The following is an 18939-nucleotide window of genomic DNA, read 5'->3' as shown; positions in this document are numbered from 1 at the left end:
AGAAAAAAAAAAAAAAAAAAAGACAGAAATAAATGGCTTTGTGTGGTAAGTATGATAAGTAGATGGTTTGCTTCAGCTGGCAGTACTTCCCCCTTCCTCTACTTTCTGAAGCCCTGCTCCAACATGGTTCTCTTCAGTGCTGTTTGAGATCTGAAGAGCCTCTGCTCCCCACCCAGGCATAGGAGTTGCTTTCCTCATCTGTGGCAAAAAGATGTAGGCAGATGCTTGGTCAACACAGCCTGAATGGCACAAGATGGAGTACTTGTAGCAGTGTTGGTGCCACTGTTCTGGTTACTGTGAAGTGACAGCAGAGTGGAGGTGTTTGCATTTCACACTGTCTGTTCTGATACTTCAAGTGCTTTTATTTTTTAGCACGTTTGTGGAAATCAAGCCCTCCCCTCGTTTTCCCTTATAGAGACTTTAGCTCGCCAACCTATTACATTAATACTTACATTGTTTTTTTGCCTACTGTTTATTATTCTGTGAAATTTTGTTGGTTTTGATTCTGATAGCCTAGTTCAAATTTATGCTGATGATCACAGGTTAATTAAGACTAAGTTCAATACTGTCAATCAAAACAATACAGTCTGAATGCATCAAAATTGGGTATTTTTTCTTGTAGATCTTTTTTTTTTCTGTTATCTGGTAAGATATTTTTCTGTGTCTGTAGTCAACAGAACTTGAAAGTAAGTGGAAACATTACATTAAATTCATAGAAGCCATCCTTGATTTTACTCAGAAGTACCATTTCTTTTTTACAGGAAAGTCGAGTGTTAAGGACAGTACCTTTGCTAGCGGCTTGTCTCCCTCCAGACAAATGTAAAATTTTGGTTGGTCGACGTTTTAGTGAAGACAGGTGAGTGGGATTGCTGAGGCATTTTCTGGTCCTCTGTAAATTATGGAGATTTTTTTTCAGTGTCTTTATTAATACCCAACAGTGTTCTTAATTTCCAGTGTGCACATTCACTTCTGATATAAGCTTCTGATATATAATTATATATTAAATTATATATAATTATAAATTATATATAATAGTCAGAAACACTTGATATGTCATTCTCAAGGTTGCAGCTTTTACTGTCTCAGTTTTGTGCTCTTGGAAAGTTTAGGTGGTTACTCTGCAACTCATAGCTTTTTGCAGTTCTCTTTTTACCTGGTACTAGGTTTGTCTTGCTATTCTCTATGGTTCTTTTCATATTTGCTTTGTCTGACAAATCATTTGGTGTTACTGAAATACAAGTAATAGTTTTTTCTTGAGTGTGGGAGATTGTACTTGAGGAGAGAGTCCAGTGGTGAAAAACTATTAGAGAATGTATTTTTTCAAAACTTTTCCTCTTTCTCTTAAAATTAATTATAAGAAAGCATAGCTTTCAGATTACTTTTTTTTTATTATTATTATTTCTTATTACTCTGAGATCTTGGACAATATTGGTCTCCCATGTAATGTCATTAATCTTCATTAGATGAAGGTGTCTTAGAAACCAGTTCTTGGTACAAATCGCAAAGAAATTTTACTACCTACATTTTCAATAAAAGCAAATAAAAATCATGAATACTGATGAAGGAAACTAATTCTAAAATATAGTTTAATCTTTAGAGAAAACTTTTTATAGAGTGCAATGAACAAAAGTGTCAAAAAGTGATTCAGAATGGTGCTCCCACACCTTTGTGCTGCCTGTATAGTAACTAAAGCACATTAGAAATACATTGGTTTTCTATTAGTCTTCTATGATAATAACTGTAATAATTATCTAAGAAGTTCCAGGCTTCAGAGAAATTGTACTGTCTTCCCGTTAAACCTGAAAATGAAGTAACTTTTCATACTGATGTTCACAGGATGGAACATTATCAATACATTCTGCTTCTAGTAAATCTCCTTAGAATTTTTTTTAGAAGAGATGCTTACAGTGTTAAAGCTTCTTCAAGTTTGAATCCAGAGATATTTCTCTAACCTAACAAATCCTCTTTAGGTCAAAACCAGTTTTGGAACATCTCAGCGTCAAAGTAGTTTAAACAGATTCATAATTACCTCATTCCTCTGAGGTTTTTTGCCATAAAACATACTGGAGGTGGTGAAAGAAATTAAAGTTTTCCTTAGGTTAATATGAATTTTGGTGACCTGACTTACCTAGATGCAGGGCTAAAAGTAATTAGGCAGTAGTCATAGTTCCAGTCTAAGTATCTGCAGTATGCCGGCTTTGTACTGTAGATGTGAGACTGAAGAAATTGTGAGTGCTCTGTCATGAAGTTAATTTCCCACCTTCCTGGGAGGAGTAAGGATGAGAAGGGGAGAAAAATTATTTTCCAAATTTGCAATGTGTTATTACTACATATATATTTTTTTTTTCCACAGCTGTATATGCATTCATGTTTTAATCCATATTCATTATTAGTAACTAGTACTCGGTACTTGAATAGCTGGTTAGAGGATCATGCCAGCATTATTTTGGACTTCTAGCATCCTGTCAGGACATAAACTGGGTAGATGTGTTCAGAGAGCTCACATAGGTCACCTGGAATGACTTAAGTTCCTTCTCTGTTGTGGTACGTTCTAGGAACAGGCATCTGCAGACAGGGATAGAAACATCACAGTGTTTGGCTGCCATGAGTGGCTGTACTGGTCCCTGCTCTCCTCTTAAGATGAAAATTTCTGCTAATGGGACTTTTAAAGCCTCATCAATTGCAGTAGATTAGCTCATATTTTATGGCATATTAAACTAAACAGGGCTTGTTTTCCGTTTGTTTTTTTTTGTTTGCTTGTTTGTTTGTTTTTTAAAAAAGCCATGCTGTCTGTAAGCAATTTGATTGCTTCTGTACAAGCAACTTAATCAACCTTGCTCTATGTCAGGGTATGACTTCTATCTTTGTTACGTTGAAGAAGAAGAAAATGTCAAAGAATGTTTGCTGTTACATTTTGTAATTATCATTGTTTTGAAGCACATTAAGGCTATACCTTTGCTTTTTTTTTGAAGTTGTGTGATATTATTTGTGTCCTTTGCATCTTCTACCAGAAGTGCATGGGTTGGAAGGGAATAGAAACAGTATAACTCCAAATCTGTGCTTGCCCTGATCTTGCACGGGAACAGTGCCTGTAGATGGAGGGGAAATGTGATGCACACATTATTCTTGTGCAGCAGACCTGTGAAAGTGATGTCCTTGATGGTTGCCTTGTTCATTTGTAAATTATCAGAATACAATGGTAGTGGGCATGCTTGTTTTATCACAGAATCCAGAAGCTCTTGGCAACAGCTCTGAAAACTAAGAACACTTCAGGATAGCTCACAAAGGAGATATAAATATTTGTCATTATGGATTTGAGTGAAAATTAAGCCATACACAGCAGCTGATGTTTTTAGGAGTCTCCATCACAACAGCTCTAGCAGCGGGATACCAACCAGCAAACTGACAGTTGTTAATCTGTAGCTGTCAGAACAGGTCTGCTTCCAGGTGAGAACAAACATACCATCTGAGCTGGGTAGTTCTTTCAATCTTCAGTGCCCCTCTCTTGAAGGGGAAGGCAAGTTTGTTAGCCAAGTGTATGTAGCTTATTTTTCCTCATTTGTCCTAGTGCTACAAAATAATATTTTTCCTGCACTTTGTAATCAGCATCCAAATCTAATGAGGAGCACAGAGGGATTTCATGAGGAACTCCACATAGAACTGGGTACTAGAGAGTAACTGGGATATTTTGAAAGCTTAACATTTAGGCCTCTATTTATTACAGTCAGACTGAAATACCAGGATTTTTTTTTTTTTTTAACTTGTGCTTGGGTGAAAAAGAAAACATAAAGAACTATTTTTTTTTTTTTTCCCAAGCATTTCTTCTACCCAATTCGACCTTCTCAAGTCACCTTTTCTTGTGGTTGAAAACTGATACACAAATTATGTAGATTACATTTACCTTATTCTTGATTGACCTATATTGCAGAAAAGATAAGGACTGACTTTAAAGTCTTTCCAGAAGTAAACAAATAATCAAAACTTTTTGAAGTTGGTATCTTCAACATATAATTGACACAGTAATAATGAAGATGAGAAGTGATTACTCTAATTGTTTTTAAGTGCTAATATGTGATTTTTTTCCCAGTCTAGTCCATTTTTCCTGCAATTTGGCATTTTAATTCCACTGAAAGTATGTAATGTTTACATGATGATTTGACTCATCAGGTAGAATTTCTGAATTCAAAGACTGGTTCTGCTGGTCATCTGTGTTTTTTTTGCCCAAGTGCTCAAAGACTTCAGCTTCTGGCTTTTTTTGTATTGATTACATTATTGTCAGATATTAGAGTTAATCTTTGATGTGCTAAAATGATTAAGCTAAAAGTAACGTTTGGCACAAGTACTTACTGAATGGTGGTATTTTAAAAATAGCATTTTTGTGAGTTGTTAGTATTTTCTATTCAATTCTTTTTATAGATTTAAAATGAACGCAGTATCATAATAGTATGGCAGGCAGGGGTGTGGGAGGGTGGGGTTAGCATTACTGCCAGATTGGAGATTGAGTTTTATATAAAAGTGTAAAATGCTACTTTGTGTGTCTAACATAGCTTATTAGTATAGATGCTGAGCCTGTTAAATATGGGTACCTTTTAGACATTGGCTAGTAGGACAGCATAAGCAAGCAGGATGCTCAGATCACTTGTACTGAAATTTTCAAAACTTTTATGCAAAGCAAGCTTTCGTACTTGCATGAAACCAGGCTGATTCCATTGTAACTGGAGTTTTCACTTCTGACTTCATGAAGTGACCACATATCATGTAGTGGACATTGAAAAATTGATAGTAAGGATTAGCCAGACATACCTACCTTAACAGTGTGGTAGGACTCTGGTTAATTTCTGAATTGGCAAATTAATTTCTATTTATTTTATTTATTTATTTATTTATTTATATATTTCTATTAATTTCTGTTATAAAGTTGTTGTTTTTGTGGTCTTGATGCTGCAAAACACAGGAGTATATAGAATGATTATAACATTGACAAAATATGTTTTACCAATAAATTTGACTAGGGACTCTTGTAACAGCCTGTACCTTAGATTTTTGAACCTTCTAGAAGGGAAAATACGAAAGTTAGTTTACTTTATCTAAGAATATTTTTATCCTGTATTCATGAAATGAACGGATATGTGTGTAACTTAATTGCCTTCATTAGGAATGGTAGGAAAATGTTTATATGCTTTTTTTTTAACCATTGAATCCATTTTATTTTCTGGTCTCACTTAGAAACACTGCTTTTCTCATGACTGTGGTTGCTGTTTGCTTCATGTCTTTTTTTTTATTTTAACAGTGTTTTTTGTATTGACAACTTGTGACATTCATATAATTCACATTGCTTCTTCTCTGCCTGTCAGCATTCAAATGTGCATAACTTATTCATAATTTCCTTTGCTTTTTCCCCTGCCTTCTTTGGTATGTTCAAATGTTAGAAATTGCAGATGTGTTTTGTCTTTTTTCTATTCTTTGCTTAAGTCTTCCAGCAGCACAAATCCAGATGGCATTTCCTACTTTTTCCCCTCTTATAGCATTATTTAATCTGATTATTTTACAAATCCCATACTGTTTTCATTAGCTACCATCTATCCAAGCCCTTTGTGTTTGACTTAAGATTTCTAGGTCTTCCTTAGTTGATGGTATCTCAGATTCTTTAGCATTAGTTAGGATAATTTCTGCTTCAGTTATTGATTAAAACCTATTTTTATTAAATCAGTAACTGTGGTTCAGTACTTCTGCTTATCAAAGGCATATATAATTCTTCACATGTAATATTCTCTTAGATTTCTACATACTCCCACCTCCCTCTGAGTAATTTCCAGCAGCTTCTTCTTTTCTGTTCCTAGTCATCAGATGGTTATCAGTTTACTGGTGTTCATTGACAAGACTGTCAGCCCCAAAGCTGCTTCCTGTTCTCCATTGGTACGACCGACCTTCACATCCATGACAGAGCTTACTTTCCGTGCTCACCTTATTCTCTGCTCCTGTAATTCTGCTGTCTTTGCAACTTAGCAATTCTAAATTTTCATTTATGTGAACCCAGTGTATTTTGCAACCTATACTACCACCATTAAGAATTTCTTGAAACATGCAGATCTTCTTCCAACACTTCTGCTGTCTTTCCTCAATACTCATGATTCTTCTAGGATAATATTGACAGAACGTAGTAGTGTTGTTTTTGTTCTTGCCTTGTTGAATTTCCTTCATTCTGCTGTGCACTGGCAAAAGAAGATTTTTTTTCATCCCTTCCTTTCTTTTAGCTTAAGTATTTCATCTAGTGACACTTCATCTTCTGACTTCTCTTGGCCTAGTCTCATATCTTCTATCTCCTATCTTTCAAAACTTTGTTCTAATTTTGGGACATCTTCTATATTTTGATATTCTTGTACTGTTGTGTTTCTGTCCCTTTATCATAATTTCAGCTTCAACATTCTGTTCTTCTCTGGTTCAATTTTGTGTCTTGATTTCATAGAGGCCTACTTCCTGTCTCTGCATGTGATTTTTACTGGTTCCCTACAGACATGTGGTCATATCTTGCCCAAATGGTGAAAAGTTGCAAATCTAAGCTCTTTTGGAATAGAAGGAGAGGTGCTAATTCTCTGATATGTTCTGGTGATGGTTAAGCTTGATCTTACAGTTCTTGTGTTGACTTTCATCTGTTTCATATATTATACCATGCTTTTCTTTAGCTTTGATAAACGTAAACAGTCTTTTCCTGTGAAGGTCCATCCAAAATCCTGCTAAACAACTGTTTCCTAAGTTTATTGAACTGTGTTGTCCTGATTGTTTGACAAGTCAGGATATCTCTTTTTGTCAGACTCAAAATAAATATGCTGTTTTCAGAGCTTTTCTCTGCCTTGTGCCCTGTCATCCCACTCACTCTTGAAATGTGTACTTTTACCTCCTGCTACTCAGAGATGCCTGTTCCTTTTTGATTGTTGGTTGAATTTGTTCCATGATTGGTGACAGCCAACATGGCTTTGCTAAGGGCAAATCATGCTTGACAAATTTGTTGGCCTTCTTCAGTGGGGTTACAGAATTCGTGGATAAGGGAAGAGCAACTGACGTCATCTACCTGGAATTCTGCAAAGCATCTGACACTGTTCCACACAACATCATTGTCTCTAAACAGGAGAGACATGGATTTGGCAGGTGGACCACTTGGTGGGTAAGGAATTGGCTGGATGGTCACAGTCCAAGAGCAGTTGCGTTCAATGGGTCTATGTCCAAGTGGAGAACAGTGATGATTGATGTTCCTCAGGGGTCGGTATTGGGACCAGAGCTGTTTAACATCTTTATCGGTGACATGAACAGTGGGACTGAGTGCACCCTCAGCACATGTGATCACGACACAAAGCTGTGTGGTGCAGTCAACACTCTGGAGGGAAGGGATGGCATCCTGAGTGACATTGACAGATTTCAGAGGTGGGTCCATGGAAACCTCATGAAGTTCAACAAGGCCAAGTGCAAGGTCACGCATATGGCTTGGGGCAATCCCAAGCACAGGTACAGGCTGGATGATGAATGTATTGTGGAGAAGGACTCGGGGGCATTGGCGGATGAAAAGATGACAATGAGCCAGCAATTGGCATTTGCAGCCCAGAAAGCCAACTGTGTCATGGGCTGCATCAAGAGAATTGTGGCCAGCAGGTCGAGAGGTATGATCCTCCCCCTCTACTCTGCTTGTGTGAGACCGCACCTGGAATGCTATGTCCAGCTCTGGGGCCCCAACATAGTAAGGATATGGACCTTCTTGAGTGGGTCCAGAGGAGGCCACGAGGGTGACTGGGAGACTGGAACAGCTCTCCTGTGAGGACAGGCTGAGAGTTGGAGCTGTTCATCGTGAAGAGAAAGCTCTGGGGAGACCTGATAGCAGCCTTTCAGTACCTAACGGGGAGGGCTACAGGAAGCCTGTAGAGGGACTTTTGGCAAGGGCATGTAGTGATAGGATGAGGGGTAATGATTTTAAACTGAAAGAGGGTAGATTTAGATTAGATGTAAGGAAGAAATTCTTCCCTGTGTGGGTGGTGAGGCGCTGGCCCAGGGTGCCCAGAGCAGCTGTGGCTGCCCCCTCCCTGGAAGGGTTCAAGGCCAGGCTGGACGGGGCTGGGAGCAACCTGGGCTGGGGGAAGGTGTCCCTGCCCGGGGCAGGGGGGTTGGAACTGGATGATCTTTAAGGTCCCTTCCAACCCAAACCATTCTATGATTCTGTGACTGTGTGTCTGTTTAGGCTTGGTTGATTGTCCTGGAAACATTTGTAGAGGTAATTAGTCTCTGATTTATTTGCCTGAAAAACTCAATCTGCCATAAATTTTAATATGCGCATGAAGAATCATAAGTCAGGCTCCCAGTATATTGAAAATATTTGAGGTTTGTGTTCCCCATTATTATTTTTATAGGTTTCTTATTCATTTACTTAATCTGTTTTACAGTTAGTTTGGTGAATATTTGATGTGGACTAAATACTTTTGTTTTTACAGTTCCTCAGTGAACTGATGCCTGGCCTCAAGAAGAGAGGGTATTTAGTACTGGAATAATGCAAATTAATGCATTAGAATTTATACCTGCAACTTGCATATGCAGTTGTAGTATTATGTATGTATTTGTTCTGCTAATGTAGCAGGTAATATTTTTAGTATATCACACATTCGAGGCTTTCTAAGCACATTAGTGTGTAATTACATGTGTAGGAACAGACAAAGCCTGAATCAAATTTGGTGTTGTCATGGGAACACTGAATGTCTACCTTTTTCTTCTTCCTTCTACTCCACAAGCTAAATTTGTGCTTTTATGTAGAACTATTTAATAATGAATTGTATTCAAATGATGACACTTGGAAAATATTTAACTGAATTTTTTGTTAAATACCCTGTAAGAGAGGGCTGACTTATGCATTAAAAGTTTCATCTAGATCCCAAAGTTCTGGCTTTGGGCATTGCCAGTAGTAAGTCTAAGTGTATGCAATCCCTTTTGGCGGTCTGAGTGTATGGCAACCCCTGTTTCTTGTGTGTTACGTTTGCACTGAGAGTACTCTGGGAAAGAAAGTTTACTGAACTCCCACTGGATTATGAAGGTTGCATGGTAGCAATGATTAAGGTGGTAAAAGGGAACCAAGATGCCCATTTGTTCAAGATACTGGCACACTTGAAAGGAAGATCAGATCCCAAAGTCTGTCCAGTGAAGTATATTCAACAATAAATTTGCTTTACACAATCTAAATTTCAAGCCCTGCACTGAAAATTGAATGTTATTTATTGTTAGTACACGATACAGTGGGCAAGAGTGATTAAAAAATTAAAAAGTGTAGGGAGGACAGGGGGGTAGCTATAGGGCATATGTTGTCTCAATTTGTCTAGGCAATTATTGATTCCTGAATATAGAGTTAAGGTGTAGTTTATATAGCTGGACATACTGTAGTATGGTTTTCTGAAACTGCAGTTACAGAAGCATTTACATTTGAAGGATATTATAAAGAGATGATACTTCAAAAAAGGGGAATGGGCGGGGGGAAGTGTGCTAACATCTTTTCCTAGCATTGTTCATAAGACCATATCTAACAACTGCAGTACATTCTTTGACGGCACGTTTGCTAATCACTATGGAAATATTAGGGGAAAAACAACTGTAGTCTCATATTCATGAATAAAATATAACTTACAGGATTCATATTCATTTTAAGCTACTAATAAACTTTTTTCAGGCAATTGTTTTTGAATAACAATACTGTTTGTTCTGCTCAACAGGAATTTCTGGCATATATTGAACAGAGATAGCATCAGTATCTAAAGTCTAACATCTCAAAAAACTGAATTATTCTGCATTGATATCATAGTTATATAAACAGCCTTGTCACTGTTGCTTTTAAGTTTTATTTTATACTTTGTGACAGTTTGGGAGGGGTGGTTTTGCATTTTTTTTTTTTTTTTTTTTAACTGAAAAGGTAATCTTATTCTCAAACCTTCCCTCTTTGCAAATATTCACACTTCTGTGGTTTGCTAATTCTGCACGCTATGATAAAATTATATACTCTACGAATAATCACTAACAGGAAAACAGATGCAAATGTCTCTGCATCCACCACCTTGTTATTTATGACAGCGAGGAGGCAATTACAAGTCTATTTGCATTGCTCTCTGAAATCAAGCTACACAGATCTCTAATACATTCTGTATAGTATAGTTGCCAGCCCTGCTACAGTTCAGTAGTTTAGATCAGAACTTAATTGGGGCACTTGGGAAAATTTGTTACTTCAACCAGTTTTGCAGTAATAAAATGCAATTTATTTCTGTTAATTTTATAAAACTGTTTGTGGTAATTACATACTGAAGATATGTAATTTTTCTAGTATTTGTTCACAAATAAAAATATTCTTACTACATGAAATATCAACTATCTGATTCTTACCACTTAACGATAATTTAAAACTATTTACAGATGAGTTTCTTTATTTAGGTAACTTTTTTGTAAGTTTTTTTTTTGTGTGCTTCCATTTCATTATATTTATTAAACTAAATTTGCGCCTTTTTACTCCTTATCTCAATAAACGATGAGTAGGTGCAGCCAGAGATCAGCCTGTCACAGCTTTTGTTGCTTCTGTGTATCCAAGTAATTAATGCGGACTAACTGAACATGTGCTCATTTACATCTGAAACTGTACTTTACTGTATCAAATTTCATATTCCTTGATATAATTTGGATAACATTATCTCTGGCTATTTTTTTCTTTGCATATTGCAACCTTCAGCCTTGTGGTCAGTCCACAGCAGTTCCTCCCTGCCACTCCATCTCCCTCACGTTTTTCCCCTGCTCTGCATGGGTCCTCTCCATGGGCTGCAGCTCACTTCAAGGCATATCCACAGGGAACACACCTGCAGCTCCCTCTTTACCCAGACCTTGCCACATGAACCCAACATAGTGTATGATCCTTCTGCCAGTGTTTCTGTAGAAGAGAAAGATTTGACATTGTGGGCTTTTTGCTTTCAAATGTCTACTGTTGCTATGTTAAGGGAAAGAACTGTGCAAGTGAATGTAGTGACTAGCAGCTGCAGTTCACCAGCTATGTAAGAATAATTCAGTGGTCTGGATTTGCCTTAGTAGGATGATGCCTCTGGGCCTATCTGAGCAACAATTTTGTGAATTAGTGACAAAATTTGCACTGAATTTTCTTATTTTTTCACATCAAGTAAAAAGTAGAAGTTATCTGGCATTAGTAATTTATTCTTTGTTTAACTTGGAAATATTTTGTTGTGAATACTTCATGTTAATAGTGAAATAATTTGCATTAGCCCAAGTTACAGAGAAGAAACAGGTGCATTACTTTCTTGAAGCAAAACTTGCAACTTTTTTGGAGAAAAAGTAACGGATATTGTTTATTTTAAAGGGTTGTGGCATTTCTAGATGTACTAATTGCAGCTGCCATTTCAAATATGTGCTTTATTTCCTGGATTTCAGTTACTAATTTGCTTGGATAATTTTGCTGTATTTAGAAGTTTTTATTCTGAAATGTTTTCTCTGTACAAATCTCTGCTTTGTTTTCTTGTTACCTTGAGCTAGAACTAAGGTATGGTATGACCTTTTTCTACTATTCTGGGACTGTAGCTTTAGAAATTCCTTCCCCTCCCCCCTTGGGCGTAGGGTATATTTGGAGAATTTTTTCTCTACTAGAAGAAGTGGAAGGTTATTTTTGTCTCTGGTGGTTGCATGTCAAGAATTCTTCATCAGTTTCCTGGCTTCTATTTCAATTTTCTCCCTCTGCTCTTCAAAACAAGCACTTTGAAGAAGTACTGGCTTTTATAATGTATGTGGTCAACATCCTAAGTTACAGCAAACAAGTTACAAATAATGCAATATAGATATTATAGAAAACAAATATTTCATTGAAGTTTTACAGGCTTAATGGAGAAAAAAAGAATCTTGTTATGGTAATTGAGGTTTTAAGATGTTTAGAGATGTTAATTGGTGGCTAGCTTGTGTTACATAAAAGTAATCTTAAGATGCAGTAAAAGTTCTATAAAAGTCTGTCAGAATTACTGCGGTTTCTCTGGCTGTCTTTCTGTACCAGTCCTACGTGAAGCTTGAGAGAGGATTGGACTTCTTGGTATGGTTGTATTTGTTATATAGAGGAGAAGTGGTTTAGCCTATGATCATGGCCTCTAGGTATTGCTATATACTGGTGTCTAGGTTTCTATGCAGTTAATTGCTTAAAAAACCTGGCTGTAACTTAACCAAATGATTGCTGTTGCTTTTCTGTAGAAAGAATACTAATTTTCTTCACTAGAAGACTGTATATTGATTTTCTTGCTTTTTTCTATGACACTAGATAAGCCATAAAATGGTTTTGGTAAGTTTTATGTTGTATAAGCAGTAGATGGAAAGAGGTTACTGAATGCAGTTTAAAGGAAAAAAGTGTTCTTCAGTAGAATGTGGAGACGTGTTTTAGTTCATAAGAATCTGTTGTTGTCAGGGTTTTTTTTTGTTTTGTTTTTGTTTTTTTTTTTTTTGGCATGAAGGGTTTGCAATAAACTTTTAATTGAGGAAGTCATTAAGTGTTTGAGAGACTTGGTGTTGAGGCCCACTAAGAAAGCAGAGGCTTGCCAGGATAATGGCTCTGCTTTTGATTTCTTCACATGACTGTACCTTTGGCTGCCATTGCATTCATTTTCAAAACCCATCTGCCCATGTTACCAAATATGACTGTTGACATATTAGTTAGAGTCAGGTTTTAAAATGTTCAGATTGGTTCAAAACCATTTTTCTAGAAAAAAACCTGATAGTACTCTAAGGTACAGAGAGAAAGTAGTTTTCCTTTTATTACTAGCTAATGTGCTATTTTTGTTTTAATTTAAGAACAGTACATGAGAAAGCGGTAGTAAATTGAAATTGGAATAATAGAAGACACAATAAACAGAACCTGTTATTACCTATTATTCCTTTTAATTCTAGTTTATTAAATGTTGCAGGCCAGCTCCACTTGTGACAGTAATAAGAAACTTGGTATCGTGTACTAGAGTCCTGATACAGACAAATCCACTTCTTTTTATTTACATGTTTATGCTGTAAAAGCTAATGTTACTTGGAGGCATTGGTAATGATGTTTTTTCACTGGGGAGCTTACCAGAATTTTTGCTAAGTATTTTATATACACGTTTTCATAGATTAAAGAGGGTTATTTAATAAGCTGTATTTATGACCTTTTTCCCTAGTAAAAGGTAAAATGTTTAGTTGTAAGATTACAGGTTTCCAAACATTAAAAATATTTCTTATGATTTGATCTCTTGACCAAAGATAATTTGTTTATACAATTGATCTGTTCTAAAGGGAAGAAAAAAAATCCATATTGTATTAGAGACTAAATGTCATTTATCTACAAAAAAGTAGAGTAATATGAAAACATTGTTTTTTTCTCCTGCTGGCTATCTCTTCTGCTTCAGTCCTGATCCAAAGGGACCATTTCTGAGTGTGGACATGATAGAGGGTTCTTACCTTTATCTTCATTCATTTTATTACCTTGTCGGAATTATGGGGATCAGTATTCCTACAGTCTTCCAAGTGCAGGAGTATTGAGAGAGACAAAGGCAACTGCTTATGACCAAGGTGGAATAGTAAAAGTGATGAGAAAAACTGAGAAGTTCCCATTAACCTGATGATTTTCCACAGGTAATAAATTAACATCTGTTCTGTAATATTAGTACTGTTCGCTACTGAATGGTAATGTTGGATTTTTAAAATTTGAATACTTGCCTTTCTCACTAGCAAAGTTTAATAGATCCCTGTTGGATTAAAACCACTTAGATTTTGAGAGAAACTGAGTATAGATGTGTAATAAAAATGTTTATGACACAAAAACTGGATTATAATGAGATAAGATTGTGTTTAAATTACACATCTTGAGAGCACACAATCCCAGAAATAATGAAATGCTACTTGTCTTAAGCGTGATCATGAGAATGTATAACTATGATATGACAAAGTGGTTGGATACAATTCAGGCACAAATGAAAGATCTGAATAGGTCTGCTTAGCAGAGATTGTTGTCAGACTGAATGGATTATATAGACCTGCAATGCCTGCTGCATACCAAAACTAAGGCTGAACAGTGGATTGTATGAAAAGCAAGTATTTCAACTATTTCTCTTACGGTGTTCAAGACCATACTTGCACCTTAAAAGGTATCTTTTAAATAACATCTTTTTGTGCTTTACATTAGCTGTCGGTCATGGAAAGATCGGTAATAGAGAAGAAATTTTATATTGATTTACATAGAGAAAGTGATTATCTTCAGATTGACCTTATTTTTAATTATTGCAATATAATGTTACCTGTACTGAAGTGAAATACTGCAACTGTAAATGATACAAATTGATTTTTCTTGGGAATTCCAACATTTTATAAAGTCCACAAGCTGATAATGAAAGATCTAGTAATATATACAAATGCAGCAAGTACAGTGCCAGGATTGAATGTTCACAGGCAAATAATGTGTTATTAAGTACACATGTGGGAACACTAGAAATGTCATGATCTCTGTACAGAGGCTATTCCGTCAGCATAGGCCTATTACTTGAAATCATTATGTTTAAGATCAACTAAAGACCAGCATTGGCATTTGATATTCAATACATAGATGTATATGGTGATATATATAACTGCATAGGTGTAGAAGTAGGGATAGAAAGATCCTCAAGATGCCTCTGTTACTCTCCTACAGAAGTGACACTAGCCTCGTAAGCGTGGTATTAATACCATGTACAGGAGAGTGTGCAGAATTCTCAGTGGGTCTGTTTTAACACATGAACTTAACTTATTACCATTAGAAAGCTTGTGAGGTTTTGTCTCTGTTTAGTATGAATCTTTATTGCCTCAGTTATTATGTGTTTTCTTGTCCTCTGTGGACATGGAGAATAGGTTATTTCCTTCCTCTTGTGGATTTGGAGACTGTTAACTAGGTTTCTCTTTGGACTTCTTTTCTCTAAAATTTACAATCTCAATTTATTCAGTTTCTCTGTGAAGACTTTTATCCCTCCTGCTGTTGTTGTTAGTAGACCTTCTCCAGCTAGTTCACACCAATAGATCAGTAGTTTTCCATTTTATTTATTTATTTTTTTTTTTAAATAAGAAAAGACACTGTGATTTAACTGCAGTAGACTACATTTTGAGGTGGCCTATATGCTAATGTAAGAACTGACTTGTTTGTTGATGCTGGTTGTGTTGCTCACATTATTCTATTGAAAAGGTCAAGTGTTAAATTCAGTTTTTGAGGTTTTACTTATTCCTAATGTTATTTATTACTAATTTTTCCTCTGGATTGCAGGCCAGTGGTGGTTCATGGGGTTTTTTTTTGTATTTTTTTTTTCCCTGCTCTGGTTTTAATTAATGTGCTTATTTTTTACCTAGTTTTCGTAATACTCACTTAGACTTGTGGTATACTTAAATAACTATCCTTGATATCTTAGTCTCTGTTGTATCTATATTCATGTTTGCTTATAATTCTTCTATTTCATACAGTTTATGACATCAGTGAAGTGTTAAGGGTTGGGTTTGGTTCTCATTTCATTTCATTTTCATTCTTTGCCTTTTTTCCCCTTAATCTGTACTTCTTTCTTTTTTGGAAATAGCATTTTTTTTTTTTTAATTTTCTTTTCTTTTTTATGTCCTTTCATACTTAGTATTGCCCACCAATTCTGTGAACAACTTTTGTTTTTAAAATTCTGTTGTCTTTGTTTGGAAAGCTTGCTAGAGAGTCTGCTAGTTTTTAGCAATCTGGAAATGATTAGAAAAGAAAATTTCAAGCTATCTGATCGTTCAAATGCCTCTACTTTATTTTTACCTCCTTAGTTATTACTTAGAGACCCACACAGAAAAGAATAGATCTTGCTCTGCCTTGAAGTCTTCGGAGAAAGTAACACCTATTTTTACCTGAATGTATTTTTCAAGCAACCTCTTTTTCTACTAACGTCCAATACATACTAATTTAAAGTCCCTTTAGTTCCACCAAGTGTCAGTTCTGTTACTTGAATCACATTTTTATAATTATGTTGGTTAATACTCTCTTTACAGTAATTCACAAACTTAAATCTTGCCTTACAGGCAACCAAGCCATGTTCATTATCAGGTCCTTTCAGATAACCTAAACTAAAAACTGTTATAAACTGTTACAGTTATAATATTTCCAAAAGGAAAAATTAAGCAGTATTCTTCATCCCCCTTCCCACCCGCCCCCCTCCCCGTGACAATTAAGAATTCGGTTAAACAATTGCCTTGGTGGGGTGGAATGTTACAGAGCTGCACGTCTTTTTCCCTTGTTTTATTTTTATATATATATATGAATGAGTGAATGTATATTTGTAAGTTCATCAGAGATTTGCTACAATATATGCTTTTGAGATTTTTACTTAAGGATTGAGATTCATGGCTTCAAAGTCCTAATCATAACAAATCTACAAGAAGCTTTTGATAACTGCTCTTAGTAGTGCGTGAATACATGTGATGTAAATTAAATGAAGAATTTGCTTAATTGATTATCTTCATTAATATTAACATACAACAATTTTGTATTTGAAATTCTTTACCTGGTCCACTCTTGAGTGAGAAAAACTTGTTTGTGAAGTAGCATGCAAAACAAAGTAACTAAAGCCTACTACGTCTAGTAATACACTACAGTATCTAAATTAAGAAGTAAGTTCTCATTGTCAGTTAGGAGTTTATAACCATTCTTTTGTAGCATCTCTGAGAAAGGATGAGCAGACTGTTTAAGAGATTTTTTTCATATGTAGTAATGTTAATCTTTCTTTTTTTCCCTGACTGACACAGAGTTGTGAATTCTTTAAAAGTCAACCTCTGATCTGTAGGAAGGGAAGTACTTGTTTAGAAATTCAGCTTCTCAGTCTCCCCTTGAAACTTGGTGGCTTCAAAGCATCTGCCATCAGTATGCCTGTTCTGACTGAAATGGAAGGTAAAATTAAAGTCACCCTTAATCCTCTGAAGTTAGTCATGCTTCACACTAAGAAAGGCTTCTACAAAAGCATTATGTAAAGATCTAGGACTATGATGTGGAATAAGATGTAACACAGTAGTCTCCAGCACTGACCAGCAACCACACTGCTCTTCACACTCTTTTTCCCATGTATGAAGTTATAAATGCTATGAATATGTGTACTACTGTATGTCACAAGATGGCAAGAAAAGCAAGACCATGTTTGTGACTGTGGGCAGCTGCTGTGTGAAGTTCTTCCATCATCATAATCAACTCTTTTTTCAGTAGCTTGACTAGCTTATTCTGGTGTGACTGCTTGTGCTTATCCTAACTTCACCTCCTGTTCCTAACATACATCAGTGTTTCTGTTGGGTGTAACGTCCCCACATATACAGGTCTAGCTGGACTACAAAATCGTGTTCCTGAATTTAAATAAAAGCAGATTGAATTTAAAAGAAACAAAAACCACCCCAAAGAATAAAGAGTTCACAGGATTGTAGCTACAAGTCTGATGAGATCCAATTCTGATGAGACCCTCTCTCAGCTTTTGGCAACTTGGAGGGCTTGGGATCAGCGATGTGTCTTGCTAGGAAGTTACCTACCTCCCAGTACAGTGATCTAGTGTGTGGCCTGAAATTTCTGTCTAATCATTCTAAACAAGGCAGTCTGGACTGCCAGCTGAGTTGGTACTGAGTTTTTTACTCCACCCTTGTTTTGCAGGGGAAATTTAGACGGGGATAAAAAGCAAAAAGACATTTTCTTGGGTAGCACAGGACTGAGCAAGGAGCTTCTGTTGTGGCTCTGAGGAGAGTTTCAAAACTGGTGTGTTATATTTACTATTTTATGAGTCGTCAGGAAAACAAACATCAGCCTTAATGAAATTGTCTCCTGTATTTTTAATAAGCCGTACTGTTTGTCTCAAATCACTCTTGTACTTAAACAATGGAATAAATTATTGGTATTAAAAAAAAATCAATATTAACATTGTTTGTGTTTTTATAGTAACGTTGTATGCACTTACTTTTAGATGCAAAGCACTGTGAATATGAAGTCTAATTCCTAGTCCTTTTACTTATATGCTGTAGTATGCTTAAGCATACAAGTGAAAGCTTAAATGGAACAAACAGTTGTGCCGTAGAGTGTGAATCAGGTTTTCAAAAGAGCTCAGCAGGCAACACCTCTATTTCAGCATTACAGTGAAATGGCTAATTTATCAGAATTGTTTCCTATATGTTTCCTTTAAAAACATCTGACTCTTTTAGAGAAAATCCTGCCCTATGGCAGTGTGTCAGAAGTAATGCGTGATAAAATACACTGTATTACAGTGCTTACCCAAAGCAACCATGTCACAAACATATTCTTGCAAGATGGCTGTGAGAAGTGATACTGTTGATATGTACTTGCCTTTTGAATGATACATCAATTTCTTTAGGTAACAAACTAATTTCATTTACCAGATATAAATTCAGTCTTTTACTGAGCCTTTTAATTTTTTTCACATATCTAATTCAATGCAGTTGAAGGAGTTTGGGGGACAAATTCTTAATGGTGGTAGTATGTGAGTAGAAGAAGTCTAATTTGCACTATGTATCAACAACAAACTAACAGGAAGCTTACTTTATACAAACTGTATCCCTTTCTAAGCAAACCATTAGTTGCTTATATTTAGTTCATTCCTCTTGTGCTGTATTAAGGAAGGAAGAACGAGCTCATTTTATAAATGGAAGACATGTTTTAATAAAGCTGCTAACATGGACTGAGACTATCAGTGTGGACCATATCCTTGAAGGGGTTGTGCATCATATATTTCTGAGAACCTGCTTCTGTGAGACGAAAGAGTACTAAATAGCTCTGTGCATGTGCTCAGTGTCACTCTAGGATTAAGTCTGTGGATAGTAAACTCTTTGAAGATAGAAGCAACACCTACTAGCTTGTAAAGTGTTACGAATTCTTATGGCAGTGTTTGCATAATC

At 36.0% G+C, this 18939-nt stretch overlaps 1 protein-coding gene across 2 annotated transcripts in view; it reads left to right on the top strand.

Moving 5' to 3' along the window:
* DTWD2 (DTW domain containing 2) overlaps nt 1-18939 on the top strand; it is a 94110-nt gene that overhangs the window by 37023 nt on the left and 38148 nt on the right. For both annotated transcript variants that reach the window (XM_042787961.1, XM_042787962.1), the window contains exon 3: nt 762-856. In XM_042787961.1, the coding sequence (XP_042643895.1) occupies nt 762-856 (95 nt within the window). The remainder of the gene's footprint in view (nt 1-761; nt 857-18939) is intronic.

The sequence above is a fragment of the Tyto alba genome, unplaced genomic scaffold (genome assembly GCF_018691265.1).
Source record: "Tyto alba isolate M040663 unplaced genomic scaffold, T.alba_DEE_v4.0 Super-Scaffold_13, whole genome shotgun sequence".
Taxonomy (NCBI): domain Eukaryota; kingdom Metazoa; phylum Chordata; class Aves; order Strigiformes; family Tytonidae; genus Tyto; species Tyto alba.
The sequence above is the reverse complement of the archived record's forward strand: the minus strand, read 5'-3'. Positions and strand labels throughout refer to the sequence as shown.